We start from the raw sequence: 23,781 nt of genomic DNA, 5'->3' as shown, positions 1-23,781 counted from the left end.
ATCCAAATGTTTTAAGGGATGTAAGCCCATGCATTTCACTCCATTGAAATAAATCATTCAGCAGCAACAACTAACTGAATGCAACTCTCTGAATAATTTAATCAGAAAAAATGTCTATATGTAAATTTGATGGAATTCAAAGACAGTTGAGCACTCATCGTGACGCATGGAAAATTCAACCTAACTTGACAAAGCGAACGTCTGTCTGGCTCGATCCACGAGTGGGTACAAACTGCCTAGGCTGGATATTTTGTCGGGAATCCTGCAGAATTCCTGTGGGACAGGGGTCGTTATCAGATCCGTGAGCGAAATGGGACAGAATTTTTCACTGAGTCACAGGATTGGGATGGGAGTGAAAATCCACTCCTGTCTCAGACAGTCCATTGTCAATCTCAGTAGGGTTGTGTGCAACCTGAGAACACCGAAGGCTGTTGAATCATGATCTCCTTGCATGCTGATTCTGTTATGTCACAAACTATACGGAAGGAATATAGACTAACTGGAAGAAGGCATTGATACTTCCGAGAAGGAATTTACCACCGCCAGATTTCCTGCATCCAAGTTAATCAAGGAGGAAGGCATTGCATTTCTGACGGGCTTCCCCTTTCATCCAATGCAAAAATGATGCTGTGGCGTAGTATTTACAGGTTATGAGAGAAGCTGATTTGATTGAACGAGTCAAAGCCCTGCCCAACGCCACCTGCTTAAAATGTGTTCATCCTAATCCAACCTCTTTCAACTGTGCCGTGCTGCACCAGGGCTGTGCTTGCGGTCAAGGAATTGCCAATTCGTCAGCGATTGTTCTCTCGCTCACTCTCTTCCAGCATCTGCTTTTAATTGGGCCCTTCTGAGCGCTGACAAGGCCTCCTTATCCATGAATATGCTATTGTTAATTGGAATACCGCACATCCCATCAAGGCAGTATGCCACCCTGAGACAGAATGAGGAGGGAGCGACAGACAGACAAAAGGAAGTACGGGCAGACAGAGACAGAACGAGCAGAAAGAGACAGAGAGAGATAGGATCATTCTTTACTTCTTTTGCCAAGGACAGTTTGTGTGTGTGGTATTGTGATTAGGTACGCACTTGTATTTGTAATCAATGTTAACAGGTTCAGATGTGGGCCCTTGCCCTGTATTTGTACTTGTGCCGCTCTCTCTCTCTCTCTCTCGCTCTCGCTCCCCCTCTTTCTCTCTTTCTCTCGCTGTGTGTGTGTGTGCGTGTGCGTGTGCGCATTCATGCATGCATGTGTGTTTATGCAGGTATGTATGTGTGTGTATGTGTGTGTGTGTATTTGCAGAATCTGTGTGAGTATGGCTCCCTGCTGGGATAGCATGCTGCTCGGGGCCAATGTTTTATTTATGGTAAGAAGATAGTAAACTCAAGAAAAAGGGAAACATGCTTGTTTGATATAAGCATGAAGGAACCCTCCCCTCCATTCCCCGATGGTGGCCAAGAGCAACAAAGACCAAGTCAAACCACACACACACACACACACACACACACACACACACACAGAGTTCCTTATGATGTAATCTTGACCTCAATCTGACAATGTCTATATCATTTTTTTCCCTTAACTATTCCTATTTTTCCCCAAACTGTATGTAATTTTCCCTAGATTTGAAAATAATGCTAAAATTATTTTATGATATTCTAATAAAATCATCCCATTCATCCATCCAAAAAAAACATGAAAGAATCATTATAAAATATAATAATATAGTCCATGTACCCTAACACAAAATAATGTTGTCAGACATTACTGTGTACACAAAAACAAACACACACTGCAATGCGCACGCACATACACACGTTCGTGCACACTCCAACCCGCAAAACTGCACACAAATGCAAACGAAAGCTTGCAGGAGCAGAGCTGGACGCACGTGTATCCCTTCTAGAACTGGATCCCTTTTGCAGATTAGGAAGCATGCGCGCTGTTATCCTGACCTGGCGTTTTGGCTAACTGTAGCTGTTCTGATACATTCAGTTCATCCTCCGCTCACATCTCCCTTCTCTTTGATGCAGCCTGCTGGAGGGAAAGGCACAAGGCAAGCAATTAAACGCCACATAAATTAAACCCGAAGGTGGTCTGAAAAGTGGATCTAAATGACAGACATCTCTACGGCTCTGCCGCGACTGACATGATTGTCTCAAACTGACGACATCAGGAACTAGTCCGCTTAATGTTTGCTGAACATTGGGGATCATGTTTCTGCCGATCTTTGCATTTGTTTTTTCCTTTTGATTTTCTCCCCAGTTGTACTTGGCCAATTACCCCGCTCTTCCGAGCAGTCCCAGTCGCTGCTCCACCCCCTCTGCTGATCCGGGGAGGGCTGCAGACTACCACATGCCTCCTCTGATACATGTGGAGTCGCCAGCCGCTTCTTTTCACCTGACAGTGAGGAGTTTCACTGGGGAAGGGGGGGAACGTAGCGCGTGAAGAGATCACGCTACACTGACCAGAGGAGGCGCTAGTGCAACGACTAGGACACATACCCACATCCAACTTCCCACCCGCAGACACAGCCAGTTGTGTCTGTAGGGATGCCCGACCAAGCCGGAGGTAACACGGGGATTTGAACCAGCGATGCTCGTGTTGGAGGCAACAGAATAGACCGCTATGCTACCCGGCGCCCGAAATGCTTTTTTTTCTTATCATTTACATGTAGTTGAAAAACACCATAACCTGATTGTGAATTTTCCATGCTATCCCAGAGCCAGCTAACAAATAGCTTTTCTGTGTTGGTGTTGTTCAGTCAACATCCTGCACACTGAATCTGGGGATCTTTCCCATGGGCAGTATCAGAAAGCCAAACGTAACCTGATTACAATGTGTACATGTACCAAGAAATCAACAGAGTGAGCAAAGTTCTTGACGGCTTAAGGCTTTGTGTCATGCATATGACCCTACCCTGATAAAGATAATGAGAAGAAGGCACGGAGAAATGCCTTTACTGGTGCCTGTGTCTGGTTTATGATCGGCTTATTAATCTGAATCTATACATCACTAGCTTCTATTTCACCAAAATACTCCAAAACATCACAAGAGTAGGAGGCACTGCAAGTCCAATAATTCTGTCTTCCAGATATCCTCGTGCACTCCACAATGCATTTGGAAATAGGTCGTTATGTCTTTTTGCAATTATAGATAACGGCGGTAAGAAAAATAGCCTCAGAGCGCGCAGTGATTGCAGACGTTGACGGCAGAGTGTTTAGGCGGACTGTTGTTGAGCTGAAATTTAGGTATATGTGTGTTGAGAAAATGCAAACGTTCTCCCGAAAGTGAAATCACTTTAAGCCCATTAGAGGATTGAAAGAGGAACGTGTTGTGTGTGGTGCACTGGTCTGGGCTGCACGTTTCCTGCACATGCTTGGACTGTGATGCGAACGAGTCCTGCAAGTCTTGTGTCAAACCACAGAACATGAAACAAAATGCATTAGCCAGTCACCTTGTCAACTGTGTCCTTAACTAGGGCCGGATCTCCGCATAGGCTGACAAGGCCCAAGCCTAGGGCCCAAATTTCCGAGGGGGCCCAAAATTATGGGGGAAGGGGGGGAAATATAATATATTTTAAAATTATTATTATTTTATTGGTAGCATTTTTTAACATATCAACAATTCCTATGACACTTACACCTCAAATAAATATGTTGCATTTTACTTTTCATGATGGTGGGGTGTCGGGGGGGGGGGACAGAGGCGAGGCCTAGGGCCCATTAACGTCATGATCCGGCCCTGTCCTTAAAGTGTGATGGGGCACCATAGTTAGAAAACTGCACTGCAAATACTAATGGCAGACTTCTTACCAGGTTCATACCTAACCAGGGAATAATTACTAGAAGAGGAAAATGAAAAGAAAAAACAGGTTCGACGCTGCCTTGAAGGAAGTGCACTTCCATTAAACATCGTTTTCTTTTGTCTGTCTCTCTTCCTCCCTCTTTGTCAGAATAAATAAGGTGCTGATTGCCGCCTGCGAGCGCCGCTCAAACAGGACCAGGAGCCGCTGTCATCGCGTCTGGGCGCCGGATGGGAAGGCTACCAACCCCCGTGATAACCTGCACACTTGCCTGCACGTAAGACCTCTTCCAAAACCCTTGGAGCAAGTGTAGTCGCGCTCCTCTGCTAATTACAACTCGTCTGGGGCGATGTTTAGCCCAAGCATTAGCGAGGGACGCTAATCACTTTTTTAACCACCGTCTGCCTCATTTGATGGGCTATTATCATGTGGAATTCATGGACGTGTGCTTTCCTCCCTCCATCCACCCCTCCCCACCCCACCCCAGCCCCCCGCTTTGCTCCCATCCTTGCCTGTGGCTCCATGCGTCCTCTTGTCCGTTAACACGTTGAGATCCAGGTGTTATAGTAGGAAAACAAGCATTCAGGTGGGGATTTATTAAAGAGGTAGAGCAGAATGACGGATGGGGGGGGGGTAAGCAAGGTAAAGTGAATGAGACAGATGACCCACACCAGAGCAGCCCTGAGGGTGATGCCGTGACGTGATTGGATCGTCAATTGACTGGTGGTACACATGTCTGACAGGTGTGCCTGTCCGTTAATCCCTCGCTCTCGCTCTCGCTCTCTCTCTCTTGCTCCTTTTCACTCCCTCTCTCTCTCTATCTCGCTCTCACTCCTTTTCACTCTCTCTCTTTCCCACCCCCCCATTCACACACACACACACACACATCCGTATCATGCATTTACGCAAATGTAGAGTGGATAGACAGATAAGGGATAATGGAAAACACGGAGGACACATAGGGAGGAAATAGCTGACAGCAGGATTCGACGTTTGTTCATGACAGTGGTTCAAGGACAGGCAGCATCGCCCACCAATCAAAACCACCGCCGTCGCTTCATTTCTGGCGGCTTAGAAGCCACATTCGCTATTCACTTATTCAGTATTCCATGATGCCGCATGTCCGTAGAAGAATGCATCGGCCGAGGTTAATTGCTCCGTATTTTTAAGATTTCTAAAAGATCCATGTCATTATGTCAGCCAAGTGTGGAAGTAGCCTGCGGTCCTTCCTTCATCCAGCCTTTTGTAAAAGTCTCTGCAGTTGATAATTTTGCAGTGTGTGTGTGTGTGGGGGGGGGGGTCAGCTTTTAAAACAGTGGATGGATGTAAAGCTCTAAAATTGAACTCTTCCTGTCTCTCGGAGGGTTGGGAATTGGCAGGGAGCGGGGGTTGGTGCTGAGAACTCGAAGCGAGGTTGATTTAACATGAAAGTAAGTGAAAGGGCTGCTTTTGGGCGCTATTATGTGCTGTGAGCAGGGGCGGAAAATGGATTTATTCACTGCAATAAATAACATTTACTTTGCCCTGCTGTAACCAAGTTGCTCCAGCTTGTTTTTTTTTTTTTTTCTTTTTCTTTTTTTGGCCTAATTACTGCCAATGGCTAAATCCTATCCATTTGCATTGATCTCCTTTGAAGAGAGAGATGCAGATGAGCTTAACGAGTGCGCTAATTACGCTCACTCAGCTTGTGTGCAGCCTGATCTAACAACAACAACTGTGTCTCAGTGTGTGGGTGTGTGGACGTGTGCGTTTGTTTGTGTGGTGCATACCCGTCGTTGCATGTTTGCGCGCACATGGTATGTCGGGACAAGCATCCTGACATGCGTCCTTATCTTGACTGGCTTCCAGCTGATTGAACGTCCCTCGCAGGGATGTACTGTCATCCTCAAGTACTCAGTCTCGGTCTTGTCTCAGACTTCATAACATGATGACTCGCAGTTGACTCAGTCTCAGACGGGTTTTTTTTTTTTTAAATGAATATCAAACATCCCCTGAAGGGATCATTAAAGAGTCATCAGATCTGTTTCTTTCTTTCTTTTTTCTTTTTTGCATTATTAAATTTTGTCACTGGAACACCGGAAAAGTGGAAATCGAAACATGCCTTCCTTGGCAGAAAGGGGGGGGGGGACCCTAAATAAATGTTACGTCACAGTTTAATTTGACTTTTACTGCGATGGTAAACATCAGTCCCACCACCTCCCTGACTTTGAGCTAGAATCGCCACCTTGAAGTCTCAGACTTGACTCGGACTTGGAAAAACTACAATCTCGGACTTAACTCAGACTTAAAGTCTTAGTCTGGACCTGGTCTCACTTTGGTTGTGTTTTACTACAAGACTTTACTGCATATTTGGAGCCCATATGCAATGTCAACAGAGTTTTGAACCTCTGTTCCCTCTGAAAAAAAGAAACCTGGATGGCAGGAGAGACGACACGTGGAGCTTCATCTAAGGGGGAAACATCCTCGCCTGATGAAGAGGAGGAGAAGGCCAGGGCAGGAACACCCTCCCCTGATGAAGATGAGAAGGAGCCCAAGGGAGGAACTGAGCATAAGGTCAAGCGCAAGAAAGGTCATCTCTGGTGCTTCCTCGGGAGGCATTTTGGCAACTGATGTTCCCCCGTTGATCTTGTCCTGTTCTCTCTTCAACTCCAATACTCAATGTTCAACAAGTGTCTAACAGAAAAATAAAATCACCTGTATGTCAAAAAAAAACAAAAAACAGAAAGAAACCTATCAATTTTATCAAAAACATCATCATGATCATTTGTTTGATATGGATCTGAGGACTAATACCAGCACATGCATACCTGTGTGTGTGTGTGTGTGTGTGTGTGTGTGTGTGTGTGTGTGTGTGTGTGTGTGTGTGTGTGTGTGTGTGTGTGTTTGCCTAAGAGTGGTTTGGTCCAGGGTGTGTGCATGCCTCTTTGTCAGCCAGTGTAATGGCTATGACTGGTGTTGTCTCCCTTAGCACACAATTGCCTGAGCCTTCAGATGACGTGTCACATGACAGGCCTCTCTCTCTCTCTCTCTCTCTCTCTCTCTCTCTCTCTCTCTCTCTCTCTCTCTCTCTCTCTCTCTCTCTCTGTGTCAGCTCCTATCTTTCACCCACCCACCCACCACCACTCCATTCTGCACTGTGCTGACGGGGATGAACTGACATGGAGGAGTGACGGCGTTGGAGCATGAGAGAGCTATGACACCAGGGCGCAATACTTGCATTTACGACTGAATATCTCTGAGACACGGACGTGCCCTAACAGATAAATAATTGGCCGTTGTTGTGTGTGCGTGTTTTTTTTAAACCACCTAAAGACAATGAAGAGCTGAAACCGTCAGAACACATCGAGGCTAAAGGAGACTCTTCTGAGATGTTAGGCTCTTTTCACATTTTCAAATTTGGGGATGAGAAGATGCCATGCAGGAAGTGAAGTAATGGACAAACGTTATTTCATTGTTTCCAGGATGAGGGAGTCTGGTCTCTGACTTGCGTTATCATATACCTCCACTGTATTTCTGCTCTAATTCAGGGAAGTTGTAGGAATTGAGGCAACAGCTGATGTTTTAGGATGGTATTTTCTTCTGAATTTCGCCACCAATGTCACTGGAGTGTCATTATGTATGCTGTTAACTTCTGTCAGTCACTGAAGTGCTTTTCACACTTACTTCCTGGTAAATTACTGCGATAACCTTTTGGGCACCGCTAGCGGGTTTCACCATTCACACATGCAGCTACATTCAGGAACATTTCCATCTTGCACCTTTTCACACATGCCATGGCAACGCCGGAGTACATGGGGCAAGGGACCATCCTCCAGATAATAATAATGATAATAGAAAAACTTTATTTGTATAGCACGTTTCAAAAACAAGTGTACAAAGTCCTTAGAAACAGAAAATACACAATGCAATCAACCAATAAAAATCTTGAGAAACAAAAAACCAATGAATAAAAGCGTGATACAAGAAAAACTAATCATGGGGTTTTAAAAGAGATGGTGGTAGTGCAACTCTTATGGATATCAATTTTGTCCTCTGACTGAGAGGAGCTGCCTTATTTCTGAATCGGTCCAGTTTCCAGCCACTCTTCAAAAAAAAGAACCTTTATTGCCGTTATCGAATCACCCGCGAGGGCTCTAAATACGTCATCGGCAGAGTCTTGTGATTGGTTCGCTCGCTCGCTACACGTGAAAGCGTCTTTTGTCAGATGAACGAAACCCTTTACATGCGCTTCCCTCCAATGTTACCGCTTTCATTCCCAACACGGCCTTACCGGCATTTTCCCTGAAATGTTACACCTCATTCCCACATGCAGTCTTTCCCTGAAATGTTCAGGAACGTTTCCTGCATAGGGTCATGTGTGAATGGGGGCAGGGATCGATATTCAGGGAAATCTGTGTCACCAATTTCCCACCTCAAGACCAGGAATCAGAACTCAGGAACACTTTAACGAAACGAAATGTCGCTTGCCCCCGCCCACAGCAGGGCAACACAAAGACAAAAACACATACAAAAATTACAAGAACACATATATCAAACTACAAAAAAACAAAAAATCACTGTCCAAGAGAACAAACGCGGGATGACCGTTGGAACTGCCAGTCTGCATGGGCTAGCAGTTAGCCTGGCCTGCCCCACTTCCACATCCTGTCAGACCGCCATCCTGTCAGACCAGAATGTTTCCTCTTCAGGCACAGCTCCGTGCAGGGCTGTGGTCCCTGGGCCCACAGGACGCAGCAGACCAAGCTCTCCCAGCCGATCCAGCGCCAGCTCTCCCAGCCATCAAACAAAGACACAAACTTAGACGCAGACGTGGTCAAAGACACTGCATGGACGGTACTGGCAGAGGCCGCAAATATAAGTTCATGCCACCATCTTCCCACACTGGCACTGGGTGAGGCCACTGCAAATGTGAAGTCACACTGCCATCTTCCCACACCAAGGAAACAAATGTCCAGATGCAACCTATGATGAGGTCTGTTGTTAGATTTGTTGGAATGCTGATCTGAGATGAGTATGGCCCTGTGATGGCCTGGCGGCCTGTCCAGGGTGTCTCCCTGCCTGCTGCCCAATGACTGCTGAGATAGGTTCCAGCATCCCCGCGACCCTGAGAGCAGGATAAGTGGTTTGGATGATGGAGGGATGGATGGATGGATGGATCTTCCCACACCAACGGGGGAAGCATGTATCATTTCAGGGAAATTGGCGGTACAGATTTCCCCTGAATGTCGATCCCTGCTCCCATTCACACATGACCCCATGCAGGAAGTGTTCCTGAGCATTTCAGGGAAAGACTGCCTGTGTGAAAGGCATTTGAGGTTTCAATTTCGATGTCATGCCATCTGCAACACAATGAACATGCCAAAAACGAGACGAGATTCCTCAAAGCAAGCAAAATAATCTGCCAACGCAGTAAAATATCTCCACTAGGTTATGATTCTTGGAGAAAAGAATACTCTTGAATCATGATATATACGATCTGTCATAGTCAGCTCTTGACGAGTACGTGAGTCTCAAAACAAGATGACGAGATGTTTCTGTGTGGCTTTACGACTGCCAGACTCGTTCAGATAAACCGTTTTGCCTTGCGGTGATACCGATGATGTGGGGTTTGTTTTCCCGGCCGTGTTTTGATGAAAGCTGCCGGCCCACGTGAATAGTCAAGGCGATTCGACTTCCTCTCGGGTGAGAATGGGGCGCGGGCTCTTTTCACTCGCTCCATCTAAACCAGGCGTTAGTTTTTCGCGGCAGCTCAAAGTTGCGTCAGTTGTGTATTTTAAAGTGGATCTAAGCATAGGTCTACCACAGTTTCCTAACACATCTGTGGCGTCAGGGCAACCCTTGGTGTTTCCTGGGTTTATCCACGCTTCTGTTCAAATGAGGTTGTGGAGTTTAACGCCAAGGAAACCGGCCCCAGAATCCTGAGTCCTTGTGTGGACGAGTTCATCTTGTCAAACCATTACAGCGTCCGGCTGTGTTGTCAGGCTCCGGACGCGGACGCCACGCCACGCTGCGGGGAAGCCTCGGGGGAGAGCCGCTTTCATGTGCTGCAAATGCGCAGGTTGATAAACGAGGCGCTTCCGGCCTGTTGGCGGTTGGCGCCGCACACCCGGGCTCCTCCGGCCTCCTCCGGGCTCCTCCGGCCTCCTCCGGGCTCCTCCGGGTTCCCTGCAAATGGGCCGTGCTCTGCTTGCCGTGCGCTTTGTGGTTTCGCGGGTATCAAGCGTTTCCTACGATTAGAGGTTGATCACAACGCATCAAAATGGGGGTAAACAATTTGAAGGGCTCTCACATACACACACATTCACACAAAGACACACACACAGGCAATTTTCAGCTTAGCCGATTGGCAAACGGGTTGTCAAGGACAGCAATATAGTGTGGCTGTACATCCTCTTTTCCAAGATGAGCAGTAAATTAGTCCCAGTAGCAGCCGTCTTCAAGGTTCCTCTTCCAAAAGCCAAAATCCATCTCACTTCAGCTGGCCTGCCTGACTGTCCTCTCCTCTGCTCTCCTCTGCTCTCCTCTGCTCTCCTCTCCTCTCCGGTGACTTATGTGACTGGCTTCATCACCACCATACCCGTATGCGTGTGTGTGTGTGTGTGTGTGTGTGTGTGTGTGTGTGTGTGTGTGTGTGTGTGTGTGTGTGTGTGTGTGTGTGTGTATGTGTGTGTGTGAGTGTGAGTGTGTGTGTTCTTGTACTTCTACCTTTTGGTGGACCATTTTGAGTTTTTAAACATCAGGGTGAGTCCATTTTTACAATGTGAGGACATTTTGTCCTGCCTTCACTTCTTTAGGGTCCATTTTAGGGTTAAGACTTGGGTTTAGGCATAGGGTTAGAGTAAGGTTTAAGATTAGGCACATAGTTCTGAGTTCTGGTGGTTTAGGTTGGGGTTAAAGGCTAGGGAATGAATGTAGTCAGTAAGGGGTCCTCACTAAGAAGTACACGAATGTGTGTATGTGTGTTAGGTGTGTGCGAGTGTGTGTGGGCGTGCATGCATGCGTGTATACATGTGTTTGCACGTGCATTCGTGCATCCATGCACAAGTGTGTGTGTGTGTGTGTGTGTGTGTGTGTGTGTATAAGTGTGTGTGTGTTCGGGGGGGGGGCTGGCTTATGATAGCCTTTATTTTATGGTAGAAATTGCAGCATGTTATTACTGACAGTTCTTTCATCTTTGAACTATTTCTCCTAAACGTCCCCTCAGGAGAAACGAAGAACGAAAACATCGATCACTTTAAAAACCGACCATCCCGTCTTGAAAGTACAACCGCGGGTAACAGAAGTATAGAAAACGTCACATGCGATAGTCGTCATGCTAAGATCTTGTTCTAAATCTTTGGGAGAAATACAAACGGAAGTGGTGTGTTTTAATCTCTCGTGGAGACTTGAAATCGGAGAGCTATGATTAAGACAGAGGACAATTACCCGGTGCTGATTTCCAAAGTTTCATGCATATCTTATGAATGTCTTAAGGGCATCAAAAGAGAACTCGCGGAGAGATTTAGATTAGATATGAGTGGCAAAATAACGCAGGATGCAAAAAATCTCAAGATTAAAAAAGACGGCGTACAAGCACAACCAGAAAATAACTATAATTTGAAATGGCTGGACAACTTGCATGTTTTCAGGATCCTTACATGTTAAAACGGGGATTTTGAACAGTTGGATAATTTTACTGCAAGATACTTCTCTTTTTTTTTTTGGGATTCCCCCCCCCCCCTTTTTCTCCCCAATCATTCTTGGCCAATTATCCCACTCTTCTGAGCTGTCCCGATCGCTGCTCTGCTGATCCGGGGAGGGCCTGCAGACTACCACATGCCTCCTCCGAGACACGTGAGCTCACCAGCCGCTTCTTTTCACCTGACAGTGAGGAGTTTCCCCAGGGGGACGTAGCACGTGGGAGGATCACGCTATTCCCCCCAGTTTCCCCACCCCCCGAACATGCGCCCCGACCAACCAGAGGAGGCGCTAGTGAGTGACCAGGACACACACCCACATCCAGCTTCCCGCCTGCAGACAATTGTGTCTCTAGGGACGCCCAATCAAGCCAGAGGTAACACAGGGATTCAAACCACCGATCCCTGAGGTACCGCAAGATACTTTAAAGTTGCATGGAACTATAATATATTTTATATTTCCATAACTGTAAAAAAACAAACTGTCCCACGAGAGAAAATTGGTGTGTGGGAAACTGGAGCTTACCAGCAGAGATAAGGTTACCGTAAGAGTCTGGTTGTTTTCTCACTTGTCTGCACTCAGTCTGCCACCTCAAAACCAGCGCAGGGTGCAAAAAGCGACCTCCCATTTAGGCTGGCAGAGTTATTTCCCCAAATAAATAGGCGTATTCCCACTTATTCAAGAGAGGCTGGTATGCAAAGGTCTTTATGCATGCTCAATAAGCCAGGTAATGAAGTCACAGAAAGTTGAATCAGTTCATCTAAACGACGTGTCCCGATGAACCGATTCAGCTTCCCGTGATCAGTATGCACAGGGTTTCACATAAACACTGAAGCGATCCGAACTATAATAGAGAGGCCTGATTCTCGGGAGATGATGAGGTGCACTGTTAAAATGACAGGGAAGTCGTTAAAACCTTAGCAGGCGTTGAGGTCGTAGAAAGATCAAAGCTACAAAGAGAGTTAAAAGGGAATCGATAATGATTTTCAACATTATCTCTACATATGTGGTGCATGGATAACGCCTCATCACCTACCTTGATACAGTAGTCTTTAGTGCGTGTGTCTGAAACGCCACTGGTTCACACAGACGGGTGACAAATGAAAGGGGAAACCTCAATGCTGGACCCCTACAGCGAGGGGGTCCGGGGGCTCTGGTGTGCTGTGGCGGGCACTTTGCTGTCATGGTTTGGGTCCACTTGTCCACAAGGCTGGATTAGTACCCCCAGGGGCCCCTGGCCACTGAAGCTCATACCCCCCCCCATACACACACACACCACACCCACCCCACGCCCCAGTCAAGTAAATTTTATTCGATGGCCCAATATCACAAATGACAAATTTGCCTCAAGGGGCTTTACAGCAACACAACATCCACCTTAATTATTTTGAGCTTTCAGTCAAGCTGGCGAGTCAAATCCACCAGACCATAATCACACGCCTATTGGTCAAAGGCTGAATAACCAGTCCAGCTGAGCAGATATGCCTATACAGTTCAATTAGACCAAGTCCTGCCATTTCACTCACAACTCACAATTTGTGGTTTGTGAGTTATTGTTAATTTTCTTAGAAACCACTTTTATTTCATTCTGATTGGATAATTGTCAAGAGAATGGGTCAAGCTTTGTGTCATATATCTGTGGAGCCTGACATAAAGAAAAAAAAACACATTCATTTTTTTCCCTCCCATCGCAGAGGGCCCTTTTACACTTAGGGGCCCCTGGACACATGCCCAGGTTGCCTGTATGGTAGATCCAGCGTAGCTTGTCCCCTTAGAGGGAAGGGTCACTGCAAATCAACACAGAGTTATTCTGAGTGATCACCTTTATCCTATGATGAGACATTTCTATACCCTGATGGGAGTGGTCTCTTCCAGGATGACAATGCCCCCATCCACAGGGCAACGAGGGGTCACTGGATGGTTTGATGAAGATGATGTAAATCATATGCTATGGCCTTCGCAGTCACCAGATCTCAACCCAACTGAACGTCTATGTGAAATTTCGGACTGCCGTGTCAGACAGCGCTCTCCACCACCATCATCAAAACACCGAATGAGGGAATATCTTTTGGAAGAATGGTGTCCATCCCTCCAGTAGAGTTCAGACTCGTAGAATCTATGACAAGGAGCCTTGAAGCTGTTCTGGAGGCTCATGGTGGCCCAACACCTTACTAAGACACTTTATGTTGGCTTTTCCTTTTATCTGTCACCCGTCTGTATGTCCCTCAGTGATGTCCCTGGGGGACATACAGATGTAATGTCCCCCAGTGATGTCACTATGAGGACATTCTGTGACTGTGAAAAACTTACTTCCTGGTTTGTGACTGGCTGCAATGTATAGTAAAAGGTGGATAACAATGCTACATTGAAGAAAGAAAGCCATTGTATTTTGTCATTGTACCTGACAACAAATTGTATTCTTACAATGAATTTCTCCTCTGCATGTAACCCATCCTATTGCATAGGAGTAGTGGGCAGCTGCAGCACCCGGGGACCAACTCCAGTTCGTCTTTCAATTGCCTTGATCAGGGGCACAGGCAGGAGTATGGTGGGAGGAAACCCACGCAGACACGGGGAGAACATGCAAACTCCACACAGTAAGGACCTGGGACAGCCTGGGGTTCAAACCCAGGACCCTCTTGCTGTAATGTAACAGTGCTAACTTAACATAGCATTGTAGCACCTTGATTCACAAGGAGGGGCACCAGGTCTCATATTTTCTCTCAGGACCATCACACCGGGGGAGCAGTCAACTGACTTTTAGCGTGTACTATTATATTTCATCCCGGCCTACACAGGTGTAACTACATCTGAACAAGCTGCAGAAAAAAAACACTTCGAAGAGGATTGGGTTTCTGACCAGCGGCATCCTGCAATTTCTACGATGCCATGAAAGGATTTGCATGCGATAATAAGCCGAACTGAGAAGAAGAATCTCATATTGTTTTAAAGAAAACACAATGCTTTCTCAGTACACAAAGTTGATTCAGCCACTGACAAACAGACCACATTATAACAACCCCCCCCACCCCCACAGCTCTTCCTGAGGCTCTTTGTGCTATTATGATTTATGTAAATTGGCAGTCTTAAGGGGAAACGCTTATTGACTCACTGAAGCTGTTTTGTCCTGAGTAAAGCATAGCAAGCGCATGTTGTTTGAGCAGCGTACACCAATTCAAATACTTTTTTTTTACCCCAATTATGCCACACTATCACGTTTCCTTTTCAAATATCACCGCAAATGGAGTCGGCTGAGAGGAAACGGTATTGTACATCACTGTTGAAATGTTGCTTTGTTAGGACGGGTTGCAATATCTTCTTTTACTGAGGCTCAATTGCCGATGAAATTTGTAAAAAATTAAAAGGAATATAATTTTTTTTGACAGAACAGTCAGGAAAGAGAGAGAGCATCGAGGCCATAAAATGAAAGATGTTTACACACAGCATGTTTTGGCTGATGGGCTGTTTTGTTTTTTTTTTTTTTTTTTTTTTTGCAGCCATTTTCTGTTGGGCATTATATTTAATTGAGTTTTAGCGAATGCTTTAAACATGAAAGTGTGTTTTTCCTTTTTGCAAGACTTTGGTTTGGGTTAAACAATTTTTCATGTCGACATTTCTTAAGCCATTAAGCCACATTCTGTGCAAACTCAAAGGGCATGGTGTTGCTGTTGGATTTGCCTTCTTCTTTTGTTCAGTGTTTCTGACCATTGCTAGCATGTATAACTTAGCTAGGGCACAGTGTGATTCAGTGTTCATTATGGATGCCTCTATTATAGATAGCCAGGGATCACTGTTGATACTGGGGTTAGAGAACATTTTCATGCGTTCGACTAGATGATCCAAAAGGCCCAAAAGGCCCACTACTCAAATCGTGTGGGGTGTTGAAGGTCCTATATACCACAGCAGTACTCAGGGATTTTGACCTTTTCTATGGGGCTGCCATTGTTAACATGCACTGTGTTCTCTATGCATGTGTAACCATGTAGACGTGTAGACGCATTGCTTGCTTGCTGGTTGTCCATCGAGCCTGATGATGACCATCGTCTTCTATTTGTGGGTCCTTTGAGGACTCAGATAGCAGAAGATACCTGCGCAGAGATGGTTTTTAAAGTGGCATGGGGGGTGCGCTTCTCCCAACGCCACATGACTTGATTGTAGAGGAGATGGTTCCGATGGCAAGGGGGATCCCTAGACGACCGGCACCTCCACACAACTGCAGAGGGCTGCCGGAAATCCAGTTTTTCGGAAACCGCCTCGAAGCGTGCCGCCACAGCTTGCTTTTCTGTTGGGGTAAGCTCCCTTAGCCTTATGTCTTCCAGACTCACCCACAAGGCAGCGGGGCAGTGGTTGATAGGTGCCAGGGCATGTCCACCAGGGTGGGCCTGCACACCATATCTCTGGGGCCCACTGCTGCTCCGAGATCCCCTGCCAAGTTAGCCTGGGGCCGCAAGACCCCAGTTACCACGTGTGGCCACGGGGAGGCCTGGCAGGAGTCTTGGTGAAGGAGAGGCTATGTACTGGCAAGGGAAGGCTTACACGCTAGGATGCTTCCCTATTCACCACAAAGGCTAGCCAGCGGCAGCAAGCTAAGGGCAGGAAGGACACAAGCGGGTTGGAAGAACACGTGCACCTTCCCTCCAACTACACACTGCTGCGCTAGACGCATCACAACACCCTGTGTGTATGTACACACACACACATGTAGACGCATGCACACACACACACACACACACACACACACACACACACACACACACACACACATACACACATACCGTAGGTTCAATTCACAGATGATGATGGTCTGCAAGCCATGAGCCTCATTTTTAATTACTTACATGGTCATTAAAATGCGCTGGCTGCATGCATTGTGTTAACGCTGTGTCAAAGTCAGCCAAGGACAGGACTTGGCAGAACTTGTGGTTTGGTTAATGACAGTAATGCAGTGTGACCCTATGTAATTTCAATATGTTAATTGGAATAATGTAAGTCCCCCCCTGACCAAACTTGGACAAGCAGTTGAAATAGCAGTATAGCACCCCCTCTTGGTGGGTTCTCCTTGGAGCTGCATTGCTGCTGGGGTGAGCATATAAATCAAAGGGGTAAAATCAGTATTAGCTCTTAATATTACCCTTGACATAGCAATATGTGGGGCATCGGTGGTGATTCCCCCAAAGGAGAGGAATTTATCCAGTGAGTCACAAACTATTTTAGATGTAAAACTGGAAAGCATAGAACATGAACCCTTCCTGTACCACTATGCCATCATTCAGCATTAGGAAGCAAATTGGTACAGACCGTTATACTGAGAGAGAGAAGCCCAAACCCCTTTAAAGCTGCCCTGCTTAGGAGATAGGAGGAAATTAATTATTCATACAAAAGCACCACAATGGTATAATTTCAGACCTGTCATGAATTATGTATTTCAAATGTGGGTGCCGAAATAAAGTCAAGGTAAAATACTTGAATTTTTTATTATTATTATTTATTATTATTGAAATCCAGGTCAAAGAGAGGAGGGGAAATTTTGTTCTTCTTCCTCGTTTTCCAGTTAGCTCCTAAATCACCCCACACCCTAAAATCCAATAACTGAATTGCTTTTGCATTTATTGGCTATAGAGTGGAGTGACTGAATTAACTCTTCTCTATCCGTGAATTATTGTGTAATTTATGTAGTTCAGTAATTCTGAAATAACTCCTTTATGCAAACCCCAGGGGGTCAAACACCTCATTTATTGGCAGGGGAAACATTCCTTCTTCTTTTTTTTTAAGTAGCTTGAGCTTTGTTGAAAATTATGTGACAGCTTTATATAGTGCCTTCGGTCAAAGATGTCAACGCCACCCCCTAGATTCACCCAATGAATACCAACTTGAATACTACCCTGGCCACCCTGTCTCTCCCCCTGACCCCCCCCCTCAAAAAAGTTGACAAAACCACTTCATGATATTCTCATCTCAGATCAGCCTACTCTTACAACAGACTTTAAAATGATAGGCCCTTGCATCTTAATATTTAGGCCTATATGTAGGCTTGTATCTAGATATTCCACTATTGCGCCATAGAGCTGTCTGCAAATACAGTAGTTACGCCACAGTAACAAGGGAGGCTGCAGAGATGGCTTGCTTGAGCACAATATTTTCAATACGCTCTGACTTCATATAGGATTCTGTTTCTGTTATAATCAAACAGTAATTTGAATTAATTGACCAAATTCTGTATCGTCTTGATTGCACAACTACTTAAACTGCATTTGTAATGTAATGACTTTACTCAAAATATCAACCGCAAAAAAAGCTCGTTTCCCCCCTTGGCCAAAACACGCTTAACCGTATGCAGGCGCCACCGGATCAATACAACGCCATGGTTTCTGGTTTTAGTGCCAATTCAGTGTCAAACCCATATACGCGAGTTATGAAAGCCATCCGTGGGAGGAAACTGTCGCGCGCCGGGCGCCATTTTGGCTCTACCTTCGGCGCGGAATAGCGGGCGAACGCCGTGACCATGTGACCCGGAATGAACGTAGTTTCCTCTGCCCACCTATACACACACACACACACAGCCATGACCGCGTCTCTTGTCCGGAGGTTAGCAGCCTTGTCCGGGGCAAGTGCTGTCGCCGCGGGAGCATATGGGGCTCACGGTAGGCAACGACACCTTGATAATAACGTTATGTTGGCCGATCATTTGTGTAATCGGCTGAATGTTTAACGTGTGCAGCAGCACTGCCAATTTGTTCGCGTCACACTGCTCTGTCAAGCCCTTAAGTCTGTTATGCACCGATGTGTCCTTATCTACAAAGGCAATAACGCCGCAAAGGAGGAAAAAAGAGCGCGTCTGTTTTACGAGCTCATTCAACAGGAACATGCTTTGTTTCCGCCGCATGGCATTAGCCTTTATGGGTTGTTGTATTGAGAGTCTAATATACACCATAACTTGAAATATCTGCCCCCTTGTCCTCAACTTCTAGGTTTCAAAAACACTGACCCGGATGATTACCAGCGTGTGGTAAGTATGATCATTATCCTGGATGTTATATTTCCAGGTTTTGGAATTTTTCAAACGCTGTCCTGTAGGTCAGTGTTTTCCTAATCCAGTCCTCAACGTTCCCCAGTCCTGTAGGTATTCTTTGTAGCCCTGCATAGGTAGGTCTGCTTGTAGTTTCTCAGCCAATCATATCGCAGCATTAAATTCGGTCAGGTGTGCCAAATCTTACACAATTAAGTGCTTATTGGTCGAGTAAGTACAAACAGGGTTACAGAGAAAACCTGTAGGACGGTTTAATAATAATGACAATAATAATAATACGTTTTATTTGCGGGCGCCTTTCAGAGCACTCAAGGACACCTTACAGAACACATAAAAAAAACAAGCTGCACTGTATTAGACAGCATAAAATCAAAATAAAGCAGGGTAGACAATAAAAAGATAATACAACAGATAAGTATAAAATCGTCATCTGCACAAAACTCAGTGAAGTGTGGATCAGACTGAATATGCCAGTTTAAAAAGGTACGTTTTGAGATGGGATTTGAAGGTTGGCTTATTTGGGGGCTGGATTGGGAAATGCTGCTGTTGGTCACCGCTGAACTACCCTTGGTTGGTTTCAGTAACTGATCTTGCAGTTCAACTTTTGACAAATGCTAAATTAGGCTGGTTTCACTTCAGAAGGAAGCACGAGTTATCATGAGAGAAGGCTTGATGAGTGACATGTCGAACAGCTTCTAAAAAACTCATGGCCTCCTCTTTTAGAAAGGAGACGATTCCTTTCACCTGTTGCAAGTTGCACGGTGTGCAGCAGTTCTCATTATCACCGGAAGGAGACATTTACCAGCACATAAGACCTGATTAAACTGTTACTTGTGTGATCAGAAAATTAAGCCTAATCGATGAAAGCTATGACTAACAACCCACTTTCCTGATACATTAGAGACCCATCCTCTCACTATCTATTCTGATGTTCCATGAAACCCTCCTCAGGATATCTTGTCGATATGAAGAAGAATTTAAGCATTTAATACTTCTTTCCCTGTCTCTCTTCACTCAGCTGTTTGAAACGGCGAACAAATACCATTTCTACCACAGTCTAGCTCTGCTGGGGGCCGCCCACTGTGGGCAACCTGCTGTGGTGAGTGTGGACATGCCCCGTTTCCTTTAAGTCAGAACCGTCTATAACTGAAGCCCTGCTTTCCACATCTTCCACATCATCCTCCTTTGCCGCTTTTCTTTTTGTGTCACACAACACATTTATGAGTTGTATGCACATGACACAAGGATCCCCAGAGTGGATGGTAAAGTACGGATGAGGAAAATAAACGACAACAGCATTTACCACTCTCAACAGCTGCTGCTACAGTGCCCTTGATCAGCTTCATTGAACACTGCTACAAGGAAGCTCGGTGGCAGGTAGAGCTGGGCAGTAATTCAATATTATCATTTGCTGTCTGTCAGAGGTCTTTTATCAGGATGAATTTGGATATTAATAATATTGTGATACACAATTTTGCCATCTAGATTAATGGAATCTGTTACCTAAAATTTCTCACAAAATGAGGTCTGAAAGTGTTATTTGAAAACTAGTTTTGGTTTGAAATTATACTCTACACTACCACAGTGTAGAGTATAACAGTTTAATGTAACTTAAAACTCAAAGATGGTGTTTCTGCTTGTGTGAGGAGGTATCGTTATATATATTTATAGTGATATTGTGCGAAATTCACCACGACTATCATGATCATATTTTCCATATCACCCAGGTACCGCCAAGGCTGTCACTGCACACTAGACTATCCATCTATCCATCAATCCATTATCCAAACCGCTTGTCCTGCACTGGCATATGTGGCTTGTCAATTTCCGTTTTAAAAAGGTTTCATATGTTTCTCCTTTCTCTCTCTCTCCTCTGTGTAGGTTGGCACCCTCCTCGTGGCAGGCATGGGGATGTTCTGTGGCTCTCTTTACCACCAGGCCCTGACAGGGGACCCCGGATTGCGCAAGATTGCTCCTGTTGGGGGCATGGCCATGATCGCTGGCTGGCTGGCAATGATTCTCTGAACTCTCTCTCTCACATCTCCTCCCCAAAGACTCTACATGACACTTAACTGCCAAAGTTCTTCATCAGTGAACTGGAGTGTTAGCAAGAATCAGGATTAAGAAGAAAATGGGTGTTATGTCACTTTTATCTGTCCGTTGCCCTCCCGGAGTAGCAGGTGTCACCGTAAGATAAGACCGCGGTGGGATTTTCACTTTATTTTTTGTACTCCATTACTGGTTGTTTCCTGACTAGTGCTCTGGGACCCAGTGTATTTGTATGAGTTAAAATGGATCGGCGAGTGAATGTATTTAATCAATTATAAAAGATAATAATAAAAAAATACCTCAAGGGATGATCTATGTTTACTCTGGATAGATATAAGATGAATGTAAGACAGTGGTTGTGAAGGATTGCATGTATCCCCCTTTCTTCATTTCTTTACTGTTAGATTTTAGATGATTTATGCAACCATGGGTGAGGTGTTCTGTGCCAGATTCCCAGAGATAAGTCTGGCATAGATAGATAGCAGTTTGATGCTGGATAAGCCCAAACATATTCACTGTTACTGCAGTGATAGACAGAGGCTGTCAGCTGCGCAGGTTGCATTAAACCTGCTTATGGAATTGATGGAGCAAATACTGCCATGATAACATTTTGATGCAACACCTTTACCTGACACGATAAGTGTCATTTTATCTAAAATGGGCTTACAAGTCCATGTATCCACTGAATGTCACATCTGTTTTTCTTTTTTCAAGGTTGGAGAGACCCATATGGTTTTTCTAGCTTTTTTGAACTTGCTCAATGGTGGCCTAATGTCTTCATGGCCAACAGCGTTTGATCCTCTACATGGCTGAGCACATTACTCATTACCAATGGCCTCTCTTTATCCGGGCCTTGTTCCAGTGTCTGGATTCAAGTAGAAAGTGAAATCCGTTGAAGCGCTAATTTCCCTTTCTGACTGTAGGAACGCAAACATGAAGCGCTTTCTAAGCCTCTGGGTCAGGGGTCTGCTAAGAGAAGAAGGTGCTTTTGACTGACTTTTCCAATGAGATGCTGATCACGAATTATAAAACCCTCATTAGGACAAAATGGCTATTAGGGGGGCGGTATGCAAATCCCAGAAAACGGCAATAACCATCCATCCATTATCCAAGCCGCTTTTCCTGCTCTCAGGGTTGTGGGGATGCGGGAGCCTATTCCAGCAGTCATTGGGCAGCAGGCCACCCATTCATACCTAGGGACACTTTTAGTACGGCCAATTCACCTGGCCTACATGACTCTGGACTGTGGGAGGGAACCGGAGCGCCCCCGAGGAAACCCACGCAAGAAACGGGGAGAACAGGCAAACTCCACACAGAGGGTGACCCGGGATGACCCACCAAGGTTGGACTACCCAGGACCTTCTTGCTGTGAGGTGACTGCGATAACCACTGCACCACCGTGCCGCCCGCAAAATGGCAATAACACAGCAAATGAATTTTTAAAACCCGGATGAGAATGTTAATACATACTCCTTAGACCCTACACTTGAGTTTCTGAGTATTTCAGGGTGGGATCCTTTTTAAAAAATTTTTATATTTATTTGGGGTGGCACTGGCATGCGCAGTCGCCTCACAGCAAGAAGGTCCTGGGTTCGAGCGCTGGAGTAGTCCAACCTTGGGGGTTATCCCGGGTCATCCTCTGTGTGGGGTTTGCATGTTCTCCCCGTGTCTGCGTGAGTTTCCTCTGGGTGCTCTGGTTTCCTCCCACAGTGAATCGGCCGAACTAAATTGTCCCTAGGTGTGTGTGTGTGTGTGTGTGTGTGTGTGTGTGTGTGTGTGTGTGTGTGTGTGTGTGTGTGTGTGTGTGTGTGTGTGTGTGTGTGTGAGAGCCCTGTGATGGACTGGCAGCCTGTACAGGGTGTCTCCCCGCCTGCCACCCAATGTCTGCTGGGATAGGCTCCAGCGTCCCGTGACCCCGATTGGGATAAGCGGTTTGGATGATGGATGGATGGATCCTTTTTTTTTTTAGTGTAGCTGTCAAATTTCCTCTGACGTTAAAGATGCCAATGTGATCGTCTTATTCACCCCTCATGATGTAGGTTATAAATGTCTACTGGTTTTATCATGCAGCAGATTTGTTTTTGTTGCGTTTTTTTTTTTTTTTGTTTTTGTTTTGTTTTTTTGGAGCTGTCTCTGGGGTGTGTGAAAGCAGCATTTCTCCCTTGTCTCATTACCTGGAGCGGCACCACGTCCCCCATCTTGAAACCCATTAAGTTAAATGAGGCGCTCTGCTCCACCAGATCATGTTTAATGTGTGTTTTTGTATGATAAAGTGAGATTGGTAGCGGAGGAGACATGGAGACGCTGGTGTGTAATTATTTGTCTCTTCAGTAGCTTCCCAGGTCGTACAAGTGCCGCAGCTAATATGTGTTCTCCGTTTACTTTCAGTCGCTCTTTGTTTTTTTCCTTAACATCCGTTCTCCGTAGCACTTGTTTTATGTTGCAGTATAATTCGCAGACCATAAAGTAGGATGGTCTGTTATATTAACCCATAGGCAGAGGGGGGGGACTGCCTGGGGCTTTGCCTCTTGCCTTGGTCTGTAGTATTGTGGACAACAGAAAGGGAAGAATCACGGACACTAACAGTAGATATTGTTAATTGCACCTCCAGGGACCTTCTCTTTACTTCACAAGCTTCCCCCTTCCTTTTATTTCTCCACTTGAGAATCTGTTAATCAAAATGTTTCCTCCTTCGGTCTACGCTCCTCTTGCCAAGCAGGCGGGTTTAATAACACCAACTTTGACTGAATGGCTCCATGTCCGACTGACTTCTGGGTTTGAGTTGGTTTTATAGAAAAAGGTGGAGGATAGTTGATGTGGGAGCCATCAGTCATGAACAAGCTGTGGATGGGAAGCATTGGGGATACTGATGGACAGACTGGCTGGTTGTGTCTGTGGGCGGATGTTCTTCTCCAGACCTTCAGGCCTAATGCTTCCTCCGTGCCATTTTACATGATTACACAGAGCCTCTTCCCTTGTCACACTGACTGTGGCATGCAAACATACAGACACGGGCAAGTAATATGAAAAAGTGTTATATATACACACACATACACATGCGCTCACGCACAAAAGCAATATATTGAAGTGCATGCTGTCAAGCACATGCCACAGCAGCACCAAATCCTCTCTCTGAGGCATCAATCAGGCTGCAGCAGCCCGCACAGTGAAGTGGAATGACTGTAAATGGCCATTCGCGGTGCTCCCCCAGCTCAGTTCCCCTGC

At 45.7% G+C, this 23,781-nt stretch overlaps 1 protein-coding gene across 1 annotated transcript; it reads left to right on the top strand.

Moving 5' to 3' along the window:
• The first annotated feature begins 18,000 nt into the window (after positions 1 to 18,000).
• Positions 18,001 to 20,862, top strand: tmem256 (transmembrane protein 256). The gene is made up of 4 exons (XM_056300666.1): positions 18,001 to 18,121; positions 18,449 to 18,486; positions 19,526 to 19,606; positions 20,389 to 20,862. Exons 1-4 carry the CDS (start codon positions 18,043 to 18,045, stop codon positions 20,530 to 20,532), a joined length of 342 nt encoding a protein of 113 aa, XP_056156641.1. The 5' UTR covers positions 18,001 to 18,042; the 3' UTR covers positions 20,533 to 20,862.
• The last annotated feature ends 2,919 nt before the right edge of the window (positions 20,863 to 23,781 follow it).

This window comes from Lampris incognitus, chromosome 20 (assembly GCF_029633865.1).
Source record: "Lampris incognitus isolate fLamInc1 chromosome 20, fLamInc1.hap2, whole genome shotgun sequence".
NCBI lineage: Eukaryota > Metazoa > Chordata > Actinopteri > Lampriformes > Lampridae > Lampris > Lampris incognitus.
Note: the sequence above shows the minus strand (reverse complement) of the source record. Positions and strands in the feature narration are given on the sequence as shown.

What these genes read in the sequence shown, in the direction of transcription:
- tmem256 (XM_056300666.1), top strand. Translation starts at nt 18,043, where the DNA reads ATGACCGCGTCTCTTGTCCGGAGGTTAGCAGCCTTGTCCGGGGCAAGT. An exon ending in GGGAGCATATGGGGCTCACG is followed by an intron (nt 18,122 to 18,448) that starts GTAGGCAACGAC and finishes CTCAACTTCTAG; the next exon opens with GTTTCAAAAACACTGACCCG. An exon ending in CGGATGATTACCAGCGTGTG is followed by an intron (nt 18,487 to 19,525) that starts GTAAGTATGATC and finishes CTCTTCACTCAG; the next exon opens with CTGTTTGAAACGGCGAACAA.